This window comes from Thunnus thynnus, chromosome 1 (assembly GCF_963924715.1).
Source record: "Thunnus thynnus chromosome 1, fThuThy2.1, whole genome shotgun sequence".
Lineage (NCBI taxonomy): Eukaryota > Metazoa > Chordata > Actinopteri > Scombriformes > Scombridae > Thunnus > Thunnus thynnus.
Window position 1 is genome coordinate 30,792,304 of NC_089517.1, and position 22,866 is coordinate 30,815,169.

A 22,866-nucleotide genomic window follows, 5' to 3' on the forward strand; every position below is an offset into this window, starting at 1 on the left:
CAAATTAACCTATAGACTGACATGCATAACTGGTTAATGGTTAACCACTGACATCCCTAATTGGTACGGTGGTAAGGTGCACGATTGTCCATGGATGTCAGAATTGAGTGTCCTAAATATTGAAACCTGAATAATCTACACAGTGTATATACATATAACAGCAGCTGATACAGACAGTACACCAAAGATGATCAAAATATCAATCAAATACAACAGATGTGATGGACATTGTAATAAAATAAAAGTTCAAGTGAGCAATGAGCCAAAGAAAAGCCTTGTAATATCATTTCTCTTCCTGGAGCTCATTAGCTGACTCTCCAAAGTTCATAAACCACATTTGACTTTAGACAATTGAATTAACAACACAACTACAAGTAAAAAAAGTAGAGGCATGTTGAAAATGCTAAAGACAATTTATTAGTAGACACTCATCAGCCAGAAATAGTGACCACCTGACGAATGTCTTCCTGAAATACACCATTTGATTGGCAGTGTAAAATAAGGCAAAGGGTTTAAAGATCATATTTTATACACTTTTGCACCAACAATAAACAGTTATACATTCACTTGTTACTGTAATTATGCTTTTAAATCTGTTCATACACCCACATACCAAGAAAACTTTATTAGCAAGGGGGCAGTATTTGCAAGAGTAATACTCATCATAATGCAATATCACTTTTGGCCAGAGATTGGCTATATCTACATAGAATCTGACCACAACCTAAACAAAGATTAGATTTTGGAATTGCAAAAGCCAACACACTAATGAAAAAAAGTTCATACAATTACCATCACCATGAAAGGGTAATACCAGCAACATTGTTGAAGGTCTTCAAAAATTGATTATAGTGTGTATAGATTTAAATAATGTGAATTTCCCTTAACCACAGGCAAATACATCTCTTTATAAAGTACTTTGTTACATAATGCACATTTCAAGCATGTAGCTGAATACTGACTGCTACTTTGCAGGATACAAGCCGCAGGTTGTTCCCAGCACCCCAGTAATAAATCAATCAATCTGTCACAAAACATATAATTTAACTCACACAAGTATTCATTCCAATCTATTATTTTGGTGTCATAGTCATCATATTTAGTCACCTCTCCATTGCACCTGCATGTCTTATCACTGTACAGTAAGCTTAAACTGTGAACCAAGAAACTTTCATTTGGAGAAACCTTGGCTCAGGTCTCCATTTAGTCAATATAATCTTGACGATTTACAGTACATGATTAGTGTGGTGAATTGTTCTGTTTCAGTTTTTGTTCCTTTTTTCTTCACATTAAGTATTTTTGGCATATTTAATATTATAAAGTGTTCCTATCGATCCCCAATTCAAAAATGTTCGGATTTAAGAATTACCAGTCTGTGCACTTTCCACCAGTGCACATTATTATGTGGTCTGACCTGCTTCAAGTTGTATTTAAGAAAAATGTTTTATTAGTGCCAGCTGGGTGGTGTATTGGGAAAATAGCAGTAATGTTACACACAGGGTACTGTACCTGCAATTGTGTGTCTTCTAGCAGTGTGTATATATGTTTCCAAAATTTGCAGGGAAAAAATGTTGTAAAAATTCTTAACAGCTTATTCAGTACCACACACACGCACACGCGCACACACAGCGGAGTTGCTATGGGTAAAAATGTCATTAGCCGGGATAGGTAAGTAGGTGGAATGCAGCTCATCTGTACAGGGTCTATTATCCTATTGAGAGACCAAACAGATAAGGGGAAAGTAATTAAAGAGCTCATTTCCAAAATGTTATATATCCATTTACATTAGAAAAAAACATCTTTTGCTATACCTCTAAAGCACAGAGTGGTATCAATTCATCAATCAAACTTAATTATCATCTTCTTTAAATTGTGCCACAATTTTTGCAGTCTGTCAGTTTCTTGAGAGTTAGACTTGTGGTTTTCAGCTGGTGGATATTTTGTTTTGGAAAGAAACTCTTCAGTTATTCGACACTCTACACTGGTATTACTGAAAGAACAATCAATGACATCAAAAAGGAAATAAACATAACTTCACCAAGAAGCACTGAATATATATATATATATATTTTAGAAATACATAGAAAAATATATAGTCATCTGAATGCCCATAATACAATTTTACACAGTAGAGTCAGAAAAAAGCCTATATGATGGTGTAGATTGGATGTGATTCGTATAGAGGGTACAGTGTTACTGACAGTGTGAGATCCGTTAGTGATAGGGGGGTTGTGCGATAGATGGAGAAGGTAGGGCACGCTCTCTTCTTCTTCTTCTCCTCATCACTGTCTAAATGTCCAAATCATAAAATTTTAGACTGTTCGGAACCAAATCTAAACATCTGTTTTTGTGTGTTTTTTTTGTCTTTTTATCTATGGTAAGTACGAATGATTACTAAGTCTGTAACACTAAACAGGAATTAAGAGATATTGGCAGCGACATTATGTACCCTGTTGGATATCCTGCTTTTAAATAACCGCCACCCAAGTACCTCTAGTGATGGGGGAACTATATGTATGTGTTAGACTAAAACACAAACCTAACTGACAAAGTTAGAAGTACAAAAATGCTACAATAAATGCACACAGCTTCCGAGCGGACAGCACTTTTTTAACATTTTAAGATTTAAACTATTTATAGAGTCATATTTTGTTGTGGTTTATGTTTAGTAAAACCATTTACATCAAATATCTGTTTTAGTATTCATTGATAGAGGTATACTGATGCCTAACCTGCTGTAAGTCAAATAGTAAATGCAAACATTTCAAATTTAAAACATACAAATGCAGAGAGTTCATTTAAACAAATTGTACTACATGGCGTGGTGGGTGAGGGTGATTTGGGTTAGTGTTTATTACTTAGCCTTCATCTGAAGTCAACCAAGGACTAAAGCAATTATATTCATAAATGTCAGGGTGTAATTAATTTAAAGGTGCATTTTAATTATTTAATATGACACATTTTGAACATTTCAAACTCTTCATTATTCAGATTTGTTGTGATCTGCATGGAGTGGTAGGGGCTCACATAACATACTGTATCCTGAAATAACAGTAATGCTTATTTTTACAGGTTCCTTAATTCTATACTGATTCCCTGGTATTTAAGGGTTAATTTTTGGGCATTTTACAGAGAGCATGGTGCAATTTGAAACAGATTATAAGAAAAAACAGAAAAAAGTGTCAAGTTGGTGTAGTTGGTAAGTACCCACTCATTATATTTGGGTTCACAGTTGTTAATTTGCAAAACTTCTTAATAAATTAGACTCTTGACAATTCTTTAACTGAAAGAAAATACTTAGTTTTAAGTGTGTAATTTTGTTTGTTAAACGATATATTAACACATCAGGTTTTATCAATAATTTCCTAATTTCCTAAGTAGTTGCTGTGTAACTTAATCCTTAGGACATTTCTTTGTCTTTATGTGGTCATTATAGAGGTTTTAAGAAACAACTCAATAAGCTAATATGTAGTTTGACACACAAAACTACACACTGAAAACTAAGTATTGTCTTTCTGTTAAAGAATTGTAAAAGCCTAATTTATTAAATGTACTACATATGAACTCTAATGTAGAGAAATGGTATTTATCAACTCAACCAACTTAACACTTTTTTTTGTTTTTTTTTCTAATAATTTGTACCAAATTGCACCTCCCTCTCTGTTCTAAAGAAGTAATGTTCTACCATTAAATAATTCCAAATTACTTACTAAATTTTCTAGGAAATTAGTTTAAAATGAAAGGACCTGTAAAATAAAGTGTTACCGAAATAACTTCTGAATTTAAGAATGTGACTGGAACCTATATCAAATCACACACAAGCTGTGCTTAAGTTGGATCAAACCTTAAAATGCATTTGCAAATGCTATTTGACTCACAGTATGGCATAATTTAAAGCCTGTTGAACAATAATTAATTATTCTTGAAGCATAACATTTATGATTTTAAAATTCAACCTCACCATGTGTGCTACTTGTGAATAAATACCTTGATTCCAGGACAAGTTAGAGTATTTATTACATCACATGAACTTTTTCATTACATAGTTGTTAAAAATTTGAGATACTGTAATCTGGTAGAAATTTATTCATAAAAAGCAGCCAAATTCAGAGGAAGTTTGGTCTCTGATCTCTCTGCTTAGATGCAAAGATCCATGTGGGTATATGAGTGAGCCTCCTTATATTGGTAAGATTACTATCGTGGTAGAGATGTAGAAGTAGTGGAATGTGACTGTGTTTGGGGAAGAGTCTTGACAGGAGTCAGTCAATATAAATCTTTAAAAGGTTTGGAGTAGTTAAACATCAGATAGTCCATGTAATAGAAGTCATAGACTCGCTGTCTCTCCAACATGCTGACCTGTGAAAAGTATTTTTGTGTGATTGGCGTAGAGGTCTTCTTGTCGGCTGGGTTCCTATCTTTAAAACTGGGCAGCCTGACGTTGGGTGGCGCCCCAGTCAGTCGCAGGAGAAAGTTGGACTCTTCCTCCATGTTCTCAAACTTGCCGATAAAGTCGTAGTCTATGTGACAAGGGTTGCAGATCTGATTTGCCTGCTCCCAATGGATGTCCATTCCCACAGGTCGGTGGACGTCCAGCAGGTACTGGACAAACTCATGGAATGTGACCCCGTTGCCTGTCTCCAGGGCTGCCTTGGATGCATTCACCCTGTACTTGTTGATGATGGGTTTCCCAAACAGGGAGTGGTAGTAGTCATTGGGATTCTCAAACTTGTCCCTGTAAGCAGACACTAGTCTCTCCAAGGGCTCTCGGACAAACATGACTTTGGTGTAGGTTTTCAGACGGTACATGATTCCCTTTTGGTCAAAGCTGTTAAGCGTCCTGAGATGGTTTCCATTGTGGACTGTGTCGTGTTTAAGGTTCTGAATATCGGAGGCCTTGCCCGCCAGCACTATCAGGGTCCTCTTCCAGTTGGAACAGCCTGCTTTGGGTACCTGGCAGTACAACAACTTGTACTTGTCCTCAACAAAGATGTCTTTCACGTGATGACGTGTGACAGTCCTGGAGATGCTGCTTTTGTACTTAGCACACATCTCCTTCATCAGTTGTCGACGTGCTTCCAGGATATTGGAGAGCTTTCTCCACCTCTCAAGGGATAAAGAGCCTGTGGCAGAGGAGGACAACACTGAGGCGGAGGAGGACAAAACTGAGGATGAGGAAGATGAGGAGGAAGATGTGGAAGAAGAGGAAGAGGAGAAAGAAACATTATTGGTGGTGTGATGGATCGGAGGGGTAGTTTTCAGCAGTTTGCGCTGTCTTTTGGAGACACGAATCAAGCCTATGTCCTGCTCCGGAGACCCAGGGGTGGCCATCTGTCCACTCTTCTCAAAGTGTGGGAACTGCATTGGAGGGATTGGGCTGGACAAGATGTCTTCTGCTGTTTGGAGGTCCTGATAATTGTCAGATTTGCCTCTCCTTCTGTCTTGAGTGGAAAGAGTCTGTAAACAATGACAGCACAGGTTAGAGTAGACAGCGGAAGACATGTGTTTTGACCAAACAAACAAACAAACAACATTTTCAGGTGATAATGTGGGTATTTGTGCAAGAACATAGAATTTATGCATTTTTTTGCGCTTAATAAGGAAGTAAATCTGAGCTTTATTACCAAAAACAATTGACTGAACAACCACATTTGACACACATGTTGCCTTCAGTACTCAAAAAAGGCCACTTGATGGTACTGTTTCACTACGCCTTAAAAAAAGTCCAACTTTGTTACAGGCAAATGCCACACACTGGCCGATGCCATCCATGACCTATCAATAAACTCAGCTGTAATATCATATAAATGTCTTATAAACACTTAATGGGTAATCTAAATTAGAATCATCTACTACGTGATTACCATCAGAAGATGCCCAAGGCCATCATGCATTCTGACATTTTATTTCAATTAAATGCTGTAATGGCATCATAAAGCCAATGGACTGGATGTATAATTTTAATTTTACAACAGACAAGGTGATGAGACCATCATGAATCTTGGCTCATCCCCCCTGACTTAAATGGCCATATCCCTTCATCTGCAGGGACATCTGGAGGGAAAAAAGGAAGGAGTGGTTCCTCCCTGTCTGTTTAACGTGCAAGGCGAGCGCAGAGCAGCAACCTATATGCCAGACGTCACGTTCTTCAGGGTTTGCTCTGATGCAAGTCTCTGGTGCTGATGATCACAGCAGATGAGAGCAATCTGGGGTCAGCTCAGAGAACATACAGTAGTATGAGTGCTACGTGTCTGACATAGAAACCTAGTTTATGGATTATCTTGGAGTCAAAAGTGATGTTACTCTCCTCTACTATCTGAACCTTGTAGTCAATGCTATGATAAAGGCTTGGTTCAATTTAGGACACAATTTACTCCTGTATCTTTTTATTCATACCATTGAGCTTAATATTGTTTCATTAGAGCAGATGAGAACAATTCCATTCAAACTTGCTGTTGTACCAAAAATACAGGAACTGACCTCAAAATGCAAAGTTGTATTGGTACAAACAGACAGATAATCATAGCCAGCCATTACTGCTATGCAGTAGTTACCAATGCTTAAAAAGCTTATTGCAATAAATGAGCTCCTTATGAATCATTGTGCCTTTAGTTAATGAATGTTGGTTAACTAATAACTAATAGGAATGGATGGAAACAAACCAAAAACATACATTCAAGGAAGGAAGCTTCTACAGTGGAAGATGAAATAATAATAATAATTATAAAAACCTCTAGGTGTGATCACTCCCTGAGGGACTAGGTATGGTTCGATTGTGGCCGACTGGCTGAATGCACAGTGTGAGGTCAGACTCTCTTCACAGATGCTATCAGACACGCTGAGAGGTACAAGGCTGACAATCACTTTTTTGCAACAGATAACAGGTGGGAGAAACCTGCGTATCTGTGTGTTGGGAGAAGTGGAGTAAACACGTACCTCTCTGGACTGCCGTGGAGTGCTTCCCAGCTTCACGCCTGGGGAGAGAGAAGAGAAAAGAGACAAGAAAATCAACACTTAAGTAAACAACACGTATTTTTGTCCTTGTGGAAGAGTGTTAGGCGCCTCCGATGCATCAGAGGCACCAATAATTTAATGCTTCCTATCATTTAGCACATCTACGTCTGAACCCCAGCAAGCCACCACTGCTCCACTAGTCCACAGAGGGAAGACAGGTAGCTCTATCTGTGTAATGAGCTGCCACAAGCATGAAAAGTTGGTAAATGAGTCGGTGCTCCCAGTAGTAAGCACTGAGGATGAGACAGGGAGAGGAAAAAATAAAGCAAAAAGCAAAAGAGGTAAATGCAACGTTATTTGTTTAAATTTAGGAGGAGAATGAAAGAAAGACAGACAGAAAGAAATGAAATAGTTATAGTTTGCAGACCAGTAGAAAGACAGAGAGACACACAAAGATAAAGTTGCAGTTTGTAAAATTTCTAGAGTGATAGAGACATCCAGATTGGTTTTGTGGCAGCCTTGGGGATAGGTGGTATGTGTATTGGCAGATGTGAGGCAGCAGGACAGACGATGTGTTTAGTGGTCTGTCTCCAGCTGGACATCTCCTTTCCTTAGGTCCCCCCATCCTGCTGACATGTAATCAGGATGACAGCTCTGAGTGGGGCTGCATGGCTGCTGATGGGGGGAGCGCAGACACCTCTGCCTGAGTGGCCTGTCACTTCCAATTTGAGGGTGGAAGTGATAGGAACCTGCACAGGGGGGAAGGAGGGAGGGCTGTAGATGCAGGCCACAACCTTCCCTAAGTGATGAGATCTGCAGAGCCCTATCTCACACTTAAACACGCCTCGGTGGGGAGGGAATAAAACATGTTGCCCAGATGCAATGTTGTTTTAGATTAGTATGCGCTGGAGAGCTCTGTGCTGGTGTCTGGCTCTGTGTGTTGAATCTTTACTTGTCTTCACTCTTCTGAACCAGACGCTGGAGGAAGAGACGGAGGAGGGATAAGAAGAGGAGGGGGCTAAAGGGGTGGCGTGTGACATTTTCTAATCTTGTTTAGGTGCTGCTGTGCTATTTGATCTCCTAACCCTAATGATAGCTCATGTAGGATGTGGATCTTTAATATCAGTTTACATTGGCGTATATATAAAATGCATGAATATTTATTACAGCACACAGAGATGCCATTGCCAGGGAAACACATAGAAGGACGACAATAGCAACAGTCTTTTAGTGTCTGCTGAACTGATGAAGCGATGCAAGCCCCTTGTAGCTCTGACCATCTTGTCAAGATACACGCTTGGTTATTGATCTTGAAAACCCCATCAAGGTGGTAATTGAAATCTCCAAAGGTCTAATTGGTTCCTTCTAGAGGTGTTTTGTCTGGCTGTTGTTACAAATTTGTCACAGCTGTTGATGTCAATACGATAGCACTTCCCCACTCAATGTCTCACCTTAAATTTTAAAGCCTTTAATGTGTCAGTCTGCTGAACCACTGACAGAATTCAGGACAAAAATATATGATGGAATACATTATTTAGTTTCTTGAATATTTGACCTTTATTTACATCCTTTGTTCTGAAAAGGGAAAGGCTTTGAGAAACAGAAGAAATGAAATGTAACAAGGCTAAATTAGATTCAAGCCCAAGGCATTGAACTGAGCATACAGGACACACAGTTGTTCTTTTCAGCACTCAGTGACAAAAGGTGTCTTGTTAAAGTTGTTTTGAAAATGAGTCTGACATGGCTTGATGTGATTAGAGAAATCTAGGCTTAAAAAGCAGTTACAGAGTTTGAATTCGGGCTTTGAAAATGCAATATGCTCCCAAGATGGGAGCCAAAATCACATTTCATGAGAGGAACATTGTAACTCAAACAAGTAATATAACAATGTAAACGGAATTTCAAGGGGATTTGTAAACATCATTTATCTCTGTAGTATCTATTTGGTTGAGGGTAATAGTTGTTGTTTGATTGCAATTTCACACTCAGTCAATTCCACTCAGTATAACTATGCTATTGATTTTTACTGCTGTGCAGCGAAACAGTGATAAATTGTTAACACTGAGGTTTCATCCAGTGAGATGCAGAAAATTCATTCTGGTAATTCCACATACAGATGTAGTGGCTATGGAAGAAACCAAAACTTTTCCGAAATGTTTTTTAAAATGATAATATAAACCTGAATGTTTCTTCCAAGATATGGTTTGGCATTGGAGGCAGATTGCTGTTACTGTATACTGTAGCATTCACAAAAAATGCTCTGTAGCACTACTGGAGAGATTCAGGATAAATGTACCAATGGGGAATTCGTTAATGGGAGGAAAACAGGCAATCAATAAAGCTGAAGTCTTTTTGTTAATCCACACACATTAAATGTCCAATTCTGGTAGTTCTGCTTTGTGTATTTTATTTGAGATGCTCTTAAGGGTTCAGGGAAACTCTTAAATCCAGTGCTCGGTTCATATCAGGAGAGGGCCTCTGATATGTTTTGCTTTGATTCTCAGGTATTTCACTATAATTTTGGTGATGATGGAAGCTGATTTAAAAGCAGAATGGACTCTTGAGCCTTGTCCTCTGATGCCCTCTAAAGTAACCTTGAGCATCCACCTCTCTTCCAGAGACAAAGCGTCTGAATATTCATGCAGACGACCCTGCATTACTGCAAGGATCCACATAAGCAAGGGCCACATCATTAGCAGATCCATTATCATCCTTCCCTCTCAAAGACCCTTGTACAACTCTCTAACAGAGACATACATCAAACATCTTTCTCCCTGCCACCGCCGCCGAGGAGGAGCAGAGGACAAAAACAATGTGAGATAATGAGCTTGTTAAGTGAAGGATTGTGGCCCCCATGTTCTGGCAGAACTTGTTAAATGCCCGTTTTTAACCAGAGAAAGGCCAGGAGGGTGCTAGAAACCAGACAAGGCGTGTCCTCCCCCAGTCCACTATTCAGACTAAGCAGTCATGCTGCGCCACCATAAACCTTTCATTAGTCATTCAGCACACTGAGCCACTGTGACCCCAACCAGCTGCACTCCCCTCTCTACCCAACAAACCACCCACACCTGCACTCTGCACACACGCTTCTCCTCCACTTGACTCTGTGTGGGAATACAGGGCTCTGGCATGCTGGTGTGGTTTATCAGAGGAAAAACGCTTGAGAACAGAGGTATTAGGCTTTAAGCTCTGGTCCATTGATGTTTTAACTTGTTGTGGTAAGAGATAAAACGATGTTTCAGTTGGTGCTGAAATCCTCCAGGACTGGGCCAGTGAGAGCAGCTGATGGGGAGGAGGAGGTGATGGTTGTGCAATCAGTGTTTCGGGATTGAAGGTATGCTTTGCAGAGGCTCTCTAAAGACCAAATGCACCATGTCTAAAATTTGTGTGTATTATCATCTGAAGATTGGCTTGTGAAAGAAGGCTTGGAATCTCTAAGATTCCCTTAGGTGTTCACAGTTCAAAGCGTAGGTTTGGCCAAAAATTAATCAATATCACATCTTTAATCCAGTCAGTCACTGTAAATGAAAAAAGCAACCAGGACAACAAGGCACAGATTGCTCCAACTATTTTCAGTAGTAGGAACCATGATGCCATACTAGACTCAATCAGTAGCATTTAGTATGAAAAGAGACATTGTATTCTGATTAAATAATTAAGTTTCACATACTAATTCTGAACTGCTGAATATGTATCAGAGGCCTTGGATTCAAATCAATAGAGTCATGGGCTGACAGTAGCCCAGTATCGTAGGAATTACACTCATTTTGGACGATTCTGCACCTCATGATTTATGTCAAATGCCCAGAAGTAGAAAGGAATGAGTGAAGTATTTTTACTGAAGTACTGTGCTTAGGTGCAATTTTTTGGAGGTTTTTTATACCTTTATTACAGACAGTAGAGAGATGGTATGAAATGAGGGAGAGAGATGCAACAAAGGTCCCCAGCTGGATTTGAACTGGAGACATTGTGGTTAATGGTCTAAGCCACTGGGGCACCCCACTTAAGTGCAATTTTGAGGTACTTCATTCAAGTATTTATTTTCATATACAGGTGGTCATGTGATCAATTAACAATATAAAAATATTGATTATAGTCGTAGCGTTGAGTACATTTTGCTGACAGTATTTCTGCACTTTAAATTGAGTGTTTTTACATCGTGGTATTACTACTTTTACTTGAGTAAATGATCTGAACACTTCCTCCACCACTGCTAAAGCCAATGTTCAGAGCCAAAGCAGGAAGTAGTCTGCCATTTATATCACAGGTGAAAAGTAAGGGTGTGGGGTGGTGGGAGGGGAGGGGGGCAAGAGGGGGAAGGGATGGATGGGTAACACATCTGAGTTTGCATGAAACATTTGCATTTTTATTAACTGTAATAATTTCCCTGACCTCAGCTGAGAGCTTTAATTGTCTGTCCTGACCATACCTTAATACAGTTTAATTTACCATAACCACAATCTTTCCCTGACCTTGACCACACTGTAGTTGCCATGTGCAGATATTGTAGAAGGCAAGAATTTAAAATTATTGGTGCGTGATGTATAAGAACGGTGTCATTGAATGTACTGTAATCCAGGGTTTTGCAGAATCTTCCAATATCAACGTTCTTGTCTTTAGTTGGCTGACAGTCTCCTTTGTGATTGTACAGTATCTAGAGTTTAACAAAAGTGTTGCTTTGTGTTAGCTTATTAACTTTTCTTATGCTGCATAAAATGACCACAGTTTATCTGCTAATCAATAACCTAAACATGACTTCTCCACTTTCTAAGATACCTGGAAATTAAAACTTTTTACTCTTTACTTTTTCAAATAATAACACAGGAATTCGCTCTCTCCTCCTCTTAACTTCTGGACTATTAACTGACGGAGCACAACGCCAAGCAACTAGCATCAGAAGACATGCCACCTACAAAGGTTATAAAGCATCAGAGCTGAAATGTCTTTTTCTCAAGGAAGAGGGCAAAGCTGTTTCATTATTGCTGCTTTTGGCATGCTGATAGCCTCTGTATTCGTTTGACATTTTTGTTTCTGGCTCTCTGTCCTAATTACACCTTATTAGTGTGATAATATTATTGTTTGTTTCAAGCACGGCATAATTACAGGCTTAAGATTTATGGTTCAGGTTGTGGAATGGGGGCCTTTCCCTTGGACTTGTACAGGAAGGCGACTTCTGTTAATTCTACTGTATTCCTTTCTGCTACAGAGGTTGAGAAAGGTCATAGATGGCTTTATGCTCCTTTAAAGCTACATTATACTTAATGAAGCCAAACTTATTAATGATATGCCACTATGACTTTATAGTACATTTATGAGAGCCTGACAAAAGTCAAATGAAAGAATGAGACAAAAAAAAAACAAAACACAAGAGGGTATAAGATGCTGACAATATCTGCATGATTACATTTTTATTTTAGTGCATTTGTGCTGTATTCACATTAAGGTTCTGTGAACGGTTAAATATAATGTCTGGTAATTTTCATGATGAAGGGCAATGTAGTGTTGTAAACAGTGGCTTACTACAGCGGTGTGTTAACCTGCCTTTCAAGCTCTCCTCCTAAACCTCATCATGACATTCTTCTGACCTCCTCAGCGCAATTCCTTTTTACTGCACCTCAGAGGGTGCACATGAGGATAGAGTTATTAGTGAAATCCATAAATTACATGAGGTTCACAATGCCATGTGTGGGCTCCCCTTCCACCTCTGACCCCACATCAAGGCCAAATGTTGAGAAGACTCAAATCATCAGGGATGTGCTCTCTCATTACTTGAAATTCAAATGAAAAAGAGGACACTTCCTGCAATCCCCCTGTCACATTAATTCAGTGTGGCCTCCATGCACCATAAATAACACATAGGTTGGCTCATAATTGTCAGTATTAGAGCTAAACCTACAAAGACGACATCAACATTCAGTGAGATAAAAACTGAGCTCAGTGGAAGACTATTTATGATGTGAAGCTGTGGTGCTGCATTAACACCTTTGCACTATTTTCAGAGCACTTTTCTCTGTTTCTCTGAGGCAGTGCATCTGCTCAGCTCATGCATCAGCACTTATACCATAACGTCACTCCTACGTATGAGTTCATGAATGGCTGAAGTGGTATATATATGAAAACTTCAAAAGTACTGAGGCTACCTTTTATGGTACTTTTATAGACTTTTTCACAGACAGGATCCTCTGTATCTCAGAGTAATTAATGAAATTGAGGCAGTGAGATTTTCCTCACTCTAAATGGACACACTGTATAGTGCTTTAGGAATGAAACCCTTCATATAGAGCTAAAAAAAAAGTGAAACTGCACTGAACGATAAAAGGAAACGGTCACTGGGGGGCAATAAAGTAGCTAGCTATAATAATCTGCCTCATGCTTTAATTTGCTCCAAATTGTGTTATCTTGGGCTTCTTTTTGTGTGCAACTTTAACTTCTCTTCTCACTCTGGTAACTTAGGCACTGAACACAGCGGGAGGGGAAATAATGAACTACATAGATAGGAAGTTGCTCAAAGAGGATATCAAATGTGGTGTTATGACAATTCATTTTGACAACAATATATTCTCAGAGTCGAGCCTACTTGGGGTACTTTCAAGGTTAGGAGATGCAAAGACTTCCTTGGGCAGATTTCCATGGAAACAGAGAGTCAGAGAGCTGTATGTGGGGGTGTGGTGGGAGGCGGGTTGTTTTAATGCCATGTAGAGGAAGGGGCCCTGGCTGCTTGCATGAGGAGGGATGTGTAAACAAATACTGCCTGTCAGCTGCAAGCCCGGGGTTAAGTGAATTATCTCGGCTGAGACGAGGCGCGGCAGGCTTTAATTGGCACATATCTTATTTAGACACTGCAGAGCTCTTGACCTAGGCGCGCACTGCAGTACTCTCTTTGTGAGCTACTCCTTTGCTGCTGAAAATAGGAAGCCAAAAGGGATACAAAAAGTTCACAAAAGTCTAAGTGGAGATTTTGAAAGTTTGCTGGTTAGAAGCCAGACATTTATGAAAAGAGTTCACACAGTCAAATCTGTAGGCAGTGTTGCTGTATGCCGTCCTGGAACTTGCACAGGTACAGCAAGATAAAGAAGGGGATTCAATAGAGCTGATGATGACATGAGAGAAGTGATGTGCTCTCATGTGTCTACAGCCTGAGCACCGAGTCGACTACTCAAAGGGGAAGAGAAGACAGACTGTGAGGAGAGCTGCAGTTGGGACCAACCAACAGTACAGTACTACATAAAGAAGAAATACAAGGATGTAGACCGTGAAAATAATTTGGCAATTACATTACTCTCAAAATAATAATAATCTATAATATATGGGATAATAATAGTCACAAATCTGGCCCCCCACCAAAATAACTTGGCCTAATATGAATATTCCCTTATTGGAAACTCTTATGACACCTCAAAAGGTTAAGCCATGATTCAGAAATCTACTTTAGCTATGACAATATAAATATATTGCCTGTTTAAATCTCAATTAAAATAGCATGAAATACCCATTTAATAATCAGTATCCTGTGGTGAGTAAACAAAGAGCTATGCTACGCTTTAGTTTTTTCGTGCAAAAGCCTGTTTCCGTATAAGCAGAAGAAAAGCGAAAATGATGTTGATGCTTTCCTGCTGCATTCACTCCTGCACAGCCCAGACACCCATGATAACCACACCAGACTACTCTTCATTGATTTCAGCTCTGTGTTCAAGACAATGGCACCTGACAATTCAGAAACTACACCGAGGCTAACTCTCTTCCCCCACTTGTCCAGAGAATTCATGATTTTTTTAAGCAACAGATCACAATCTGTAAAGCCTGAACACATACTCACCACCTCTGTCATCATCAATACCCATGCATACAGGGCAGTGTCCTCAGTCTATTCCTCTACACAGTGTGCACAGATGACTGTAAAAGTAGACACTATGTTACCAAGTACTGAAACTGTGCAGATGATGCAGCCATTATTGGCTTAGTAATTATGGACTTCTGCAATACATTCCTTAACTCACTGTCTCTTAAAGCAAGGAAATGCTAATTAGTTCCCCCATTACCCAACTCCGCTTTTTCCACTACCTCCACTCTCAGAGAGAGAGGAGGTTGTATGCATTCACATATATTGATGTTACTTTATTTATAACCAATTCATCATGGACATTGACATGGCACTGCCAACAACAACTTTTAGTTGCCTGCAAACTAAATATCAGTTAAGCCACACCTCTTCCTGCTATACCAGACAGTAATCTACTATATTCTGTCCTACTATAGAATCACAAACTGGATATAGTTCCTTGAAATTTCATGTATCCATTTGAATGGTCTCCCCACCCCCATTTACTTGAAATCACCTCCTAAAAACAAGGGAAGCAGACACAATTGTAATTGATTTGTACCACTTTACCACTTTATTCTCCTTCCACTCCGCCACTAATACAGGACAATTATGTACAGGAGAAACTACTTCAGCAAAAGCTTTACTCCTCTTACCCACCTGCATGTTTCTATTATTCTAAATGAATAAATACACAGCAAATGAGAACTCCAAATGTTTTGAAACCTTGCTTATTCAGCTGGTTAGGACACACCAGTTAAACAGGGGTGAGTGTAAGGAAGTTGCTGTTGGACCATGGACAGCTCCTGGTGCTTGTGACTAAATTGTGACTAAATTTGCCTGAAGTGAAATGGATGAAAATAAAAACTACCAAATTTAATTAAATGATACTATATCTCTTTGGTTAAAGTACAAAATTACATTATTTGCTAAAAGTGACATCAACTGAAAAAAAATCACTCTGGCATCAGCTACAAAGAAAACATCTCTGTCCTGTCTTATATTGTAGGAAAACAGTTTTCATAATTTTTCTTTGTCTTGAGAGTGACCTGGTGCCTTTTATCCAACTGGAGGTGCTGGCTTTGACTATACCTTCCAAACAAATAAATAATTTAAAACCCCTAGAGTCTTTTTTTCTTTTCACCAAAGCCATTTAGAGATTCATGCACTGGCTTTGGGAGGGATTAAATGGCTTGTTTGATGACCTCTTTTAAGTCTTTTTTTCCACAATTTTTCATTTCTTCAAGATTAAAGTCAATGCCAAATCCTTTTATCATGACCTGTTGGTACACTGGAGGCGCGCTGAGGTGTTGTGATCAGATGCTGCTATGTCTTCGTTAAGCCTCCGTGCTCCCGTTCACCTCTATTTGCAGTGAGATTGGGAACTGGAATTGGCCCTGTCACTGTTTACCCTGGCCTCTCATTTGAGTTAGCTTCACCTTCTCTTACACACCCCTTGTTTTCCTGTCAGAGCACTGCTGATTACAGCAGCAACTGATGAGTCCAGACATGTGAGTAAAGCATAGGGACCGTGGCTGAATACTAAATGAATAGTTAGGGGCCGCCTCAAAACATCAGTAAATCAGCGGCTTCAGTGTTCACTCGCTGTTTTCATAACCTGGCTCACAAAAGTGAGTTGGTTTCGATCAGTGTACACAACACTTGGCATCCCAGAATCAAAGTAGGCATGGAAATGTTGCAAAGTCAAGATTAACGGCAGCGCTTCTTTTTCTACCACTGAGTAATTCAGCTGGTAGGAGTTGAACTTCTTGGAAAAGAAGCTAACTGAGTGTTCAATACCTAGTTTGTCAGACTGAAGTAGCTCCAATATAGCTGGCATCCATGTGAAGCTTGAAAGGCTTATCCAAGCGGGGAGCTGACAGAACTGGAACAGAGCACGACAAAGCAACCAGGGTGGACCAAATAAAGACCATAATTGACCCTATTCATGAGTCAAAACTATTAGACAGTATTTGCGAGCAGGACAGATGGTGGTATGAGCTCTTGGGGTTAATGGCACTTGCTAGTGCCTCTTTAATTGATCAAATTTACTTATATATTTTGCAGCACGCAACTGGATCAATAGTCTTCAATTGATAAGAATCAGGCTTTGTCACAGCATTTACTTTGTCTGTGCATCTTGGTGACTTATCTTATTTTTCAGTGAGCAAAATGGAGAAGCCCTACTAGAGGAGGAAGGTACAGCAATGTTGGTATTGAGCATGAACTTCAAAATTGATTATTTTTCACTTCTCTTCCGAGACAAATTGGTTTTGCATCGACCACATCAATGTCATGTTCAAACAGATTTGTTTCTGAAGGTGTGTCCCCAAATAAGGATGGATAACTTTTCATCAGTTCAGCCAACTCAGTACACTTTTCAAATGAAAACTGTATTTCAACATTTTAGGTGATAATTGAGACTTATTGATTCTCAGATACAGTTACATAAGACCAATAACAATTTCTGAAACACTTCAGAAAAACTAGAATTTTGCACCAAAAATACATTCATAACTTTTACAGAAAGCAAACCGCTTCTGAAGAATGGAAAGATATAGAATATGTGTTAGCTAAAGGAAGATGGTGGAAAAGAAATCACCCCCCTTCTCCCCTCCAAAAATCTCAAAAAGTCAATTTGCATACAATTAGTTTTATCAGGGGACCCCAGCTTTCAATAAAATATGGTTGTAATTTAAGATTTATACAGTTTTATTATGTACAGAGAGCAAATTCATACCAATTAAAGTCACAGAGAATCTCTGCATATTTTACAAATCACTGGACCATCCTGGCCAATATTAATTCTGTGCTAATAGGGCTTAAGCTCTATTTGAACTAGATTAGTTTTACTACGACTATGCCATATAATTTTAATTATTACCAAAGACGTACAGAATTGTGACCCAGTGCAACTTTAATCTGTTGATCCTTTTTATGAGTTCAGAAAGAACTCTCTGAAGAAACAGATTACCTTGTTTTTTTGTCAAAACAAGACGATTTGGTAAAAGCAATGGAATCTCACAGTGATGATAAGCTGCAGCATCTCCCTTGTGGTTTAGCAATGAATTTTTGGAGATTACATTTTAGTGGCTGTGCTTGTTTAGTGAGGGTCAGCATACAGAGAAAAGAGCAGATCATATCCATCTGGTCAACAAGTAATAATTTGAGTGAAGTCTCAAGGATCCTTAATCCTGTACGAACAGTCCTCTGAAAATTTCACGTAGTGCAAGTAAAAATGACATAAGCCTCCCCAGATAAACCAATCCAGTTCCTAGACATAGATTATTAAGGTTGTTCAATTCTATCTTAAGTCTCCTTGACACTGAAATGTAAACAGTAGAGATTGATTAGCTGTCATGAGCAAACATAAATTATAAGGAAGAGAAGACAACAGGACCAGCACCTGAATTCACTCCTCCAAGCAACCTTATTTCTCTGCCAGTGTCCTGCATTCTTAACATGCCTGCTAGCTCACCTCTGGGCTCCAACCATCCCACAAACAAAACCATTCCAGACCTTCATAGAAACTCCTGATCAGCCTCGAGCACTTTCCTGTTTTGTTCTTACTCGCCTCTGGTCTCGATTCTGTTTTTTCTCCATTATCATTCTTTCCCCTTCCTGATGCTGGTCTTTTACTCCATCCTCCCCCAAGTGTCTTATCTCTTCTCTCTCCTCCACTCCACTGCTCTCCAGCGCATCACCTCTGGCCTCCAGCTTCCAACCTATAATTTCCTCTTGCTCCTGTCTGTGCCCTCTGCGTCGCTCCCAAGCTATGTTCATGATAACCACCAAAACAATAAAAATAGCACCAAATAAACATAACACGCCTACAAAATTTGCACCATTACAACTTTTATCCCTGTCTTCAGCTCTGCACAGTAATAAAGATGAAAATAATGATGGTAAAAGTTTCCTCCTTAGACACTTTCTTTTTTTTTTTTTTTTCTTACAGAAACCTCTCGTTCCACAGTACTCTGTGTGGTTGGGCTCTGACAGGCAGTGAAGTGTGTGTGAACATCCGAACAGAGCAGCACTTACTCAACCCTTCTACAGCTCTGTGCTAATGAGAGTTGTGTGTGTGTGTGCGTCTGTGTGTGAATGCTGCAAAGGGCTGTCGCACTGACTGACACTCCTTTATGCCTGAAATAACTCTTACACACGTCAGGTGGCTGTTGCCCCAAGGTCCCCAGAGCTGAGGTGTCATTTAAGAAACACAGCTTGTTTTTGCTGCAGCTTACATGCTGCTGACTGCCAGCCTTCTGCTCTACCTATTGTGGAGCAAACAAAACAAAAAATGACTAAGAGCATCAGTGCTCAGGCAGGTACCAAGCTTCAAAATAACCAAAAATTGTGTGAAATCTGCAGCAAAAATATGTAATTTCACACTCTTTATGATTTTTTTAAATTTACTTTTATACAACATAGGTATTGTTACACAAGCTTAATAAAGCCTTGATTCTACTGATTGCTACGTAACTCCTGGAAGTTATGTTGTGCTCAGAAACACTACAGGAGAGTTTCCCATTTCCACTCTAACTGTGTATAAAGGCCCTCTCTAGAGCCAGTGTTTGGTTTGTCCATTCTGGGCTACTGTACAAACATGGTGATGCAACATGGTGGCCTCTGTGAAAGTTATAAAGGGCTCATTCCAAGTTAACGAGAATACAACAATTCTTATTTCAGGTGATTATACACTAATTAAAACATACTTATTAAAATCATATTCCATTTCTGCCAAGTCCGTTCCGCTAGATGCCCCTAAATTCTACACACTGCACCTTTAAATTTTATTAAGTGCCTTGTATGTGAAGCACCTGGTCAGGTATTCATAAACTACAGTCTTGCTTGGAAAATCAGCTGAAAACCATCCGTGGCAAAATGTCTTCGATCCCACAGCTCTCTCCTTGTCTCAGCCTGAGTCTGTCTGATTACCTGGCTTCAGCATTTAAAATGCTCATTGAGCCCAAAGCTCTCCCTCGTTTTGCTATCTCAGGCTCCTTTCTTCTCCCTGTCAGGGAAAATGCCAGAGAGGTGCTGTGAGAGCCATGCTCCGCTCCCAGCGCTGGTAATTTGACAGCAAGCAGAGAGGGCGCAGAATAATTGGAATAGCATTTATGTGTCAATGTGACATTGACGGAGAGAGCTCAACATTTAGTGTGTCCGACTGGAATGGGAGGGGGGGAAAAAATGCAGATTCTTGGAATAGATTTCACAAGTTGTCTAGCTAAAGAAGTAGTGGGTTAATCAGACAAACTCGACATCTGGCCTTTTGTCAGAGCTGTTAGTGTCTGAGGCTTTGGGAGAACAGACTGGAGCAATACAAATGATGATTTTGGCCAAACTGCAGTCTTGTGAAGAACAAGCCAATGCTGGCCAGAGCTGAGGGTTGCTGATGGTTTTAATTGGACCTAACTCAGTGGGACAGATGCATCTTAGGACAATAGGATGATATGACTGGCAGCTTTCACACAGTTTTCAGAGAGCCAATCTTCCTGTTATCAGCTGATGCAAGAAGTGCAACAGCGAGTAATTCAGTCTGAAAGTGCACCTGTCAAACAGCACTAACCAAAATCAAAAAGCAGTGAGATGATATGTTTCACAGAACTTTTTTAATTGGTTCCTTTCACTGAACAGTATAGATTCAAGGCTTCTGATGTGAAAAGAGCGAATCTTCCTATCAGCAGATGACACATGAGCAAAACAGCAAGACTCTGTAGTTCTGGTGGGGAAAAAAAACCCCTCATCCTTCAACAAAAACATCACATAAATTTCAGCAGCATAGGATATTTCGTACATGTTGGACAATAGAGGCTGCCATGTTCAAGGGATGCTGAAACATAATTTATCAGAGCGTGTGTTTGTGTGTCAGGTCTACAGTGAGAGCTGAATACTTGGGAAATCATCAAGACACAGACAAGACAACTACCGGTACTGCTTACAACCTTTATGGCAGTGCTGGCTAGCCAGTGAGTTTTTATCCCTCCTGTTCTCCTCTCATACTGGCTGCTGCTGCTAATCTCAGAGTAGAGGGACAGCACAGTGTAATGAGCAGGATTACCAAGGGAGACTGGCAGGAATAGTATGGTATCAAAGGAAATCCAGTCAGTGAGGGATATTCAGACAGCACTCCCGTTCTTTTATTCATTGCCTGCGCACCCAGAGTGACTCAGCTCACTCTCCTGCTGTCAAACCCTGTCATTATTCATTAGTGTGTTCCTGCCTCACTGGGGACCGCCCACTGCTGCTGCTGGCATTTGTGAGTAGGTGCATTTATGTTTGTTTGTATATGTGCATAGTTTATGAGCAGGTACGCAGCAGGTGTATGCATGCATACATACAGTACCTATGTTTGTGTGTGTTCACATAATACTCTTTGTTTCTCCACTTCAGGTTGGGGGTTTACCCCACAGGCTGCAAGTAGAGGGCAGGTTTTCTGCTTTTATTGTTGTAGATGTGTTAATGCCGTGTTAACCTCTGTGTGTCTGATAAGCTAGATCACTCGCTGGGCTTTGAGAGGATGACCCTGTATGTGTGTGTGTTTTTATACCTGCTGGTATGTAACTGATTCATTACAATCCTACATTTTGTGATTTTACATTTACATGAAGGAAAATAGGAGTAATAATTTCCGAAAACACAAAACTTCATACCCTTTAACATTAGATGATAATGTTGAATATAGGACATGAGTGTAATTTAAAGTGAGACAAAAGTCAAAAATATGAGCACCTTTTGTAGGACTAGTGGCAATTTCAAGACATCATCATTAGGCAAAGTGAATGAGAGCGAGTGGAAGGAAATGTCTCCTGCTGAGGTACTCTTTTTGTTTTACTTTTTCGAATACCACTGAAATGCTAAAACATACGTAGAGTCATCACTAATGTGAATCACACAGATATCTATCTAAAGTTTCCTAACATTAGCCTCCCTAGATCTTTTTCACACCAGGCATTTTGACATGTCATAGTAGGAAAAGCACAGGTGTAATCAATAACATTAATCATGTATTATTTCTTCTTCACACAGTTAAAGATAAACATAATTAACCTCCTGTTACAAAGAAAAAGGAAGAGGTCAAGTACTCACTCAATTTCACATTGAGAGGTGCAAGGAGAGGCGTTATCAAGGAGGAAGTAGTGATAGTAATACTAGTATGTCCTCCCTGATGAAGACATTGTAAAGTCAAAACTGGTTGGTGCTTTCACCAATATGTCAGATAAAATAAAGGCTTTTGAAATAAAATCTCACCTTGCTCTGCCTAAGAGTGCCCGAAGAACATTTTCTTTTCTTATATTTAACTTTAATGCAATGTCTAAGTATTGCTTACGGTGATATTTCCTTTTAGCCACTATACCAGATCTATCTTAATTGCACACACAGGTATAAAACTCTAAGCTTATCTTTCTTTGCATTAATAACTTTGAATGAATATTCTGTGAAATAAGGAAACAAGGAGAGCACCATCCAATCCTCTGCCACAAAGAAATCCATTGATTTGCAAATATTATTAACTCTCGCTTCATTTGACATTTAGAGCAAGAGATTCTCAAAATTTTTCACAATGCACTTGAAAATGTAAACCAAGACCTTTCTGAATTGGCGTCCAAGCGATCTGCCAAGCAGCACTTCCCTCACTAGAAAAAAATGTCACCTTTTAGAAGGCAGCTGTCCGCTCCGTTACCACTATTGGGATGGCTGAGGCACATCACTGCCATCTTTTACAAATGCTGTATACACCTTGAATTTTCTGCAAGACCAGTTTGTTAAATTGTTCCAATTCTGTACAATCAAAAGTTCCAGTAGTAGAGAAAATAAATGCATCCTTTCCTTTCACCTTGTGGTACAGTGAAAATTGTGATTCATCAGGAAATGTAGCCGTAAAAATTGCAATTTAGTCAAGTTGTAAGGTCCCTTATGCTCATGCATAAATCCTCACATTTCTGGTGGTATGAGTATATCAGTGTGTGCGTGTATGATAAGGTTAAGGAGGCTGGGCTTTAGGCGTTGCTCCTCTTTTCTCTCCGCTCAGCTGTGTTCCCCCAAGGAGGGCAGGCAACGGGCCAGAACTGCCTGGCTGGTAGAGATCCAGATAG

At 39.6% G+C, this 22,866-nt stretch overlaps 1 protein-coding gene across 3 annotated transcripts in view; it reads right to left on the reverse strand.

The window, feature by feature from the left end:
* Positions 1-394: 394 nt before the first annotated feature.
* Positions 395-22,866, reverse strand: part of LOC137186447 (carbohydrate sulfotransferase 8-like) — a 191,428-nt gene continuing 168,956 nt past the window's right edge. For all 3 annotated transcript variants that reach the window (XM_067595399.1, XM_067595392.1, XM_067595407.1), the window contains exons 3-4: positions 6,934-6,971; positions 395-5,454 (exon numbers count right to left, since the gene is read on the reverse strand). In XM_067595399.1, the coding sequence (XP_067451500.1) occupies positions 4,264-5,454; positions 6,934-6,971 (1,229 nt within the window). In that variant the 3' untranslated portion in view covers positions 395-4,263. The remainder of the gene's footprint in view (positions 5,455-6,933; positions 6,972-22,866) is intronic.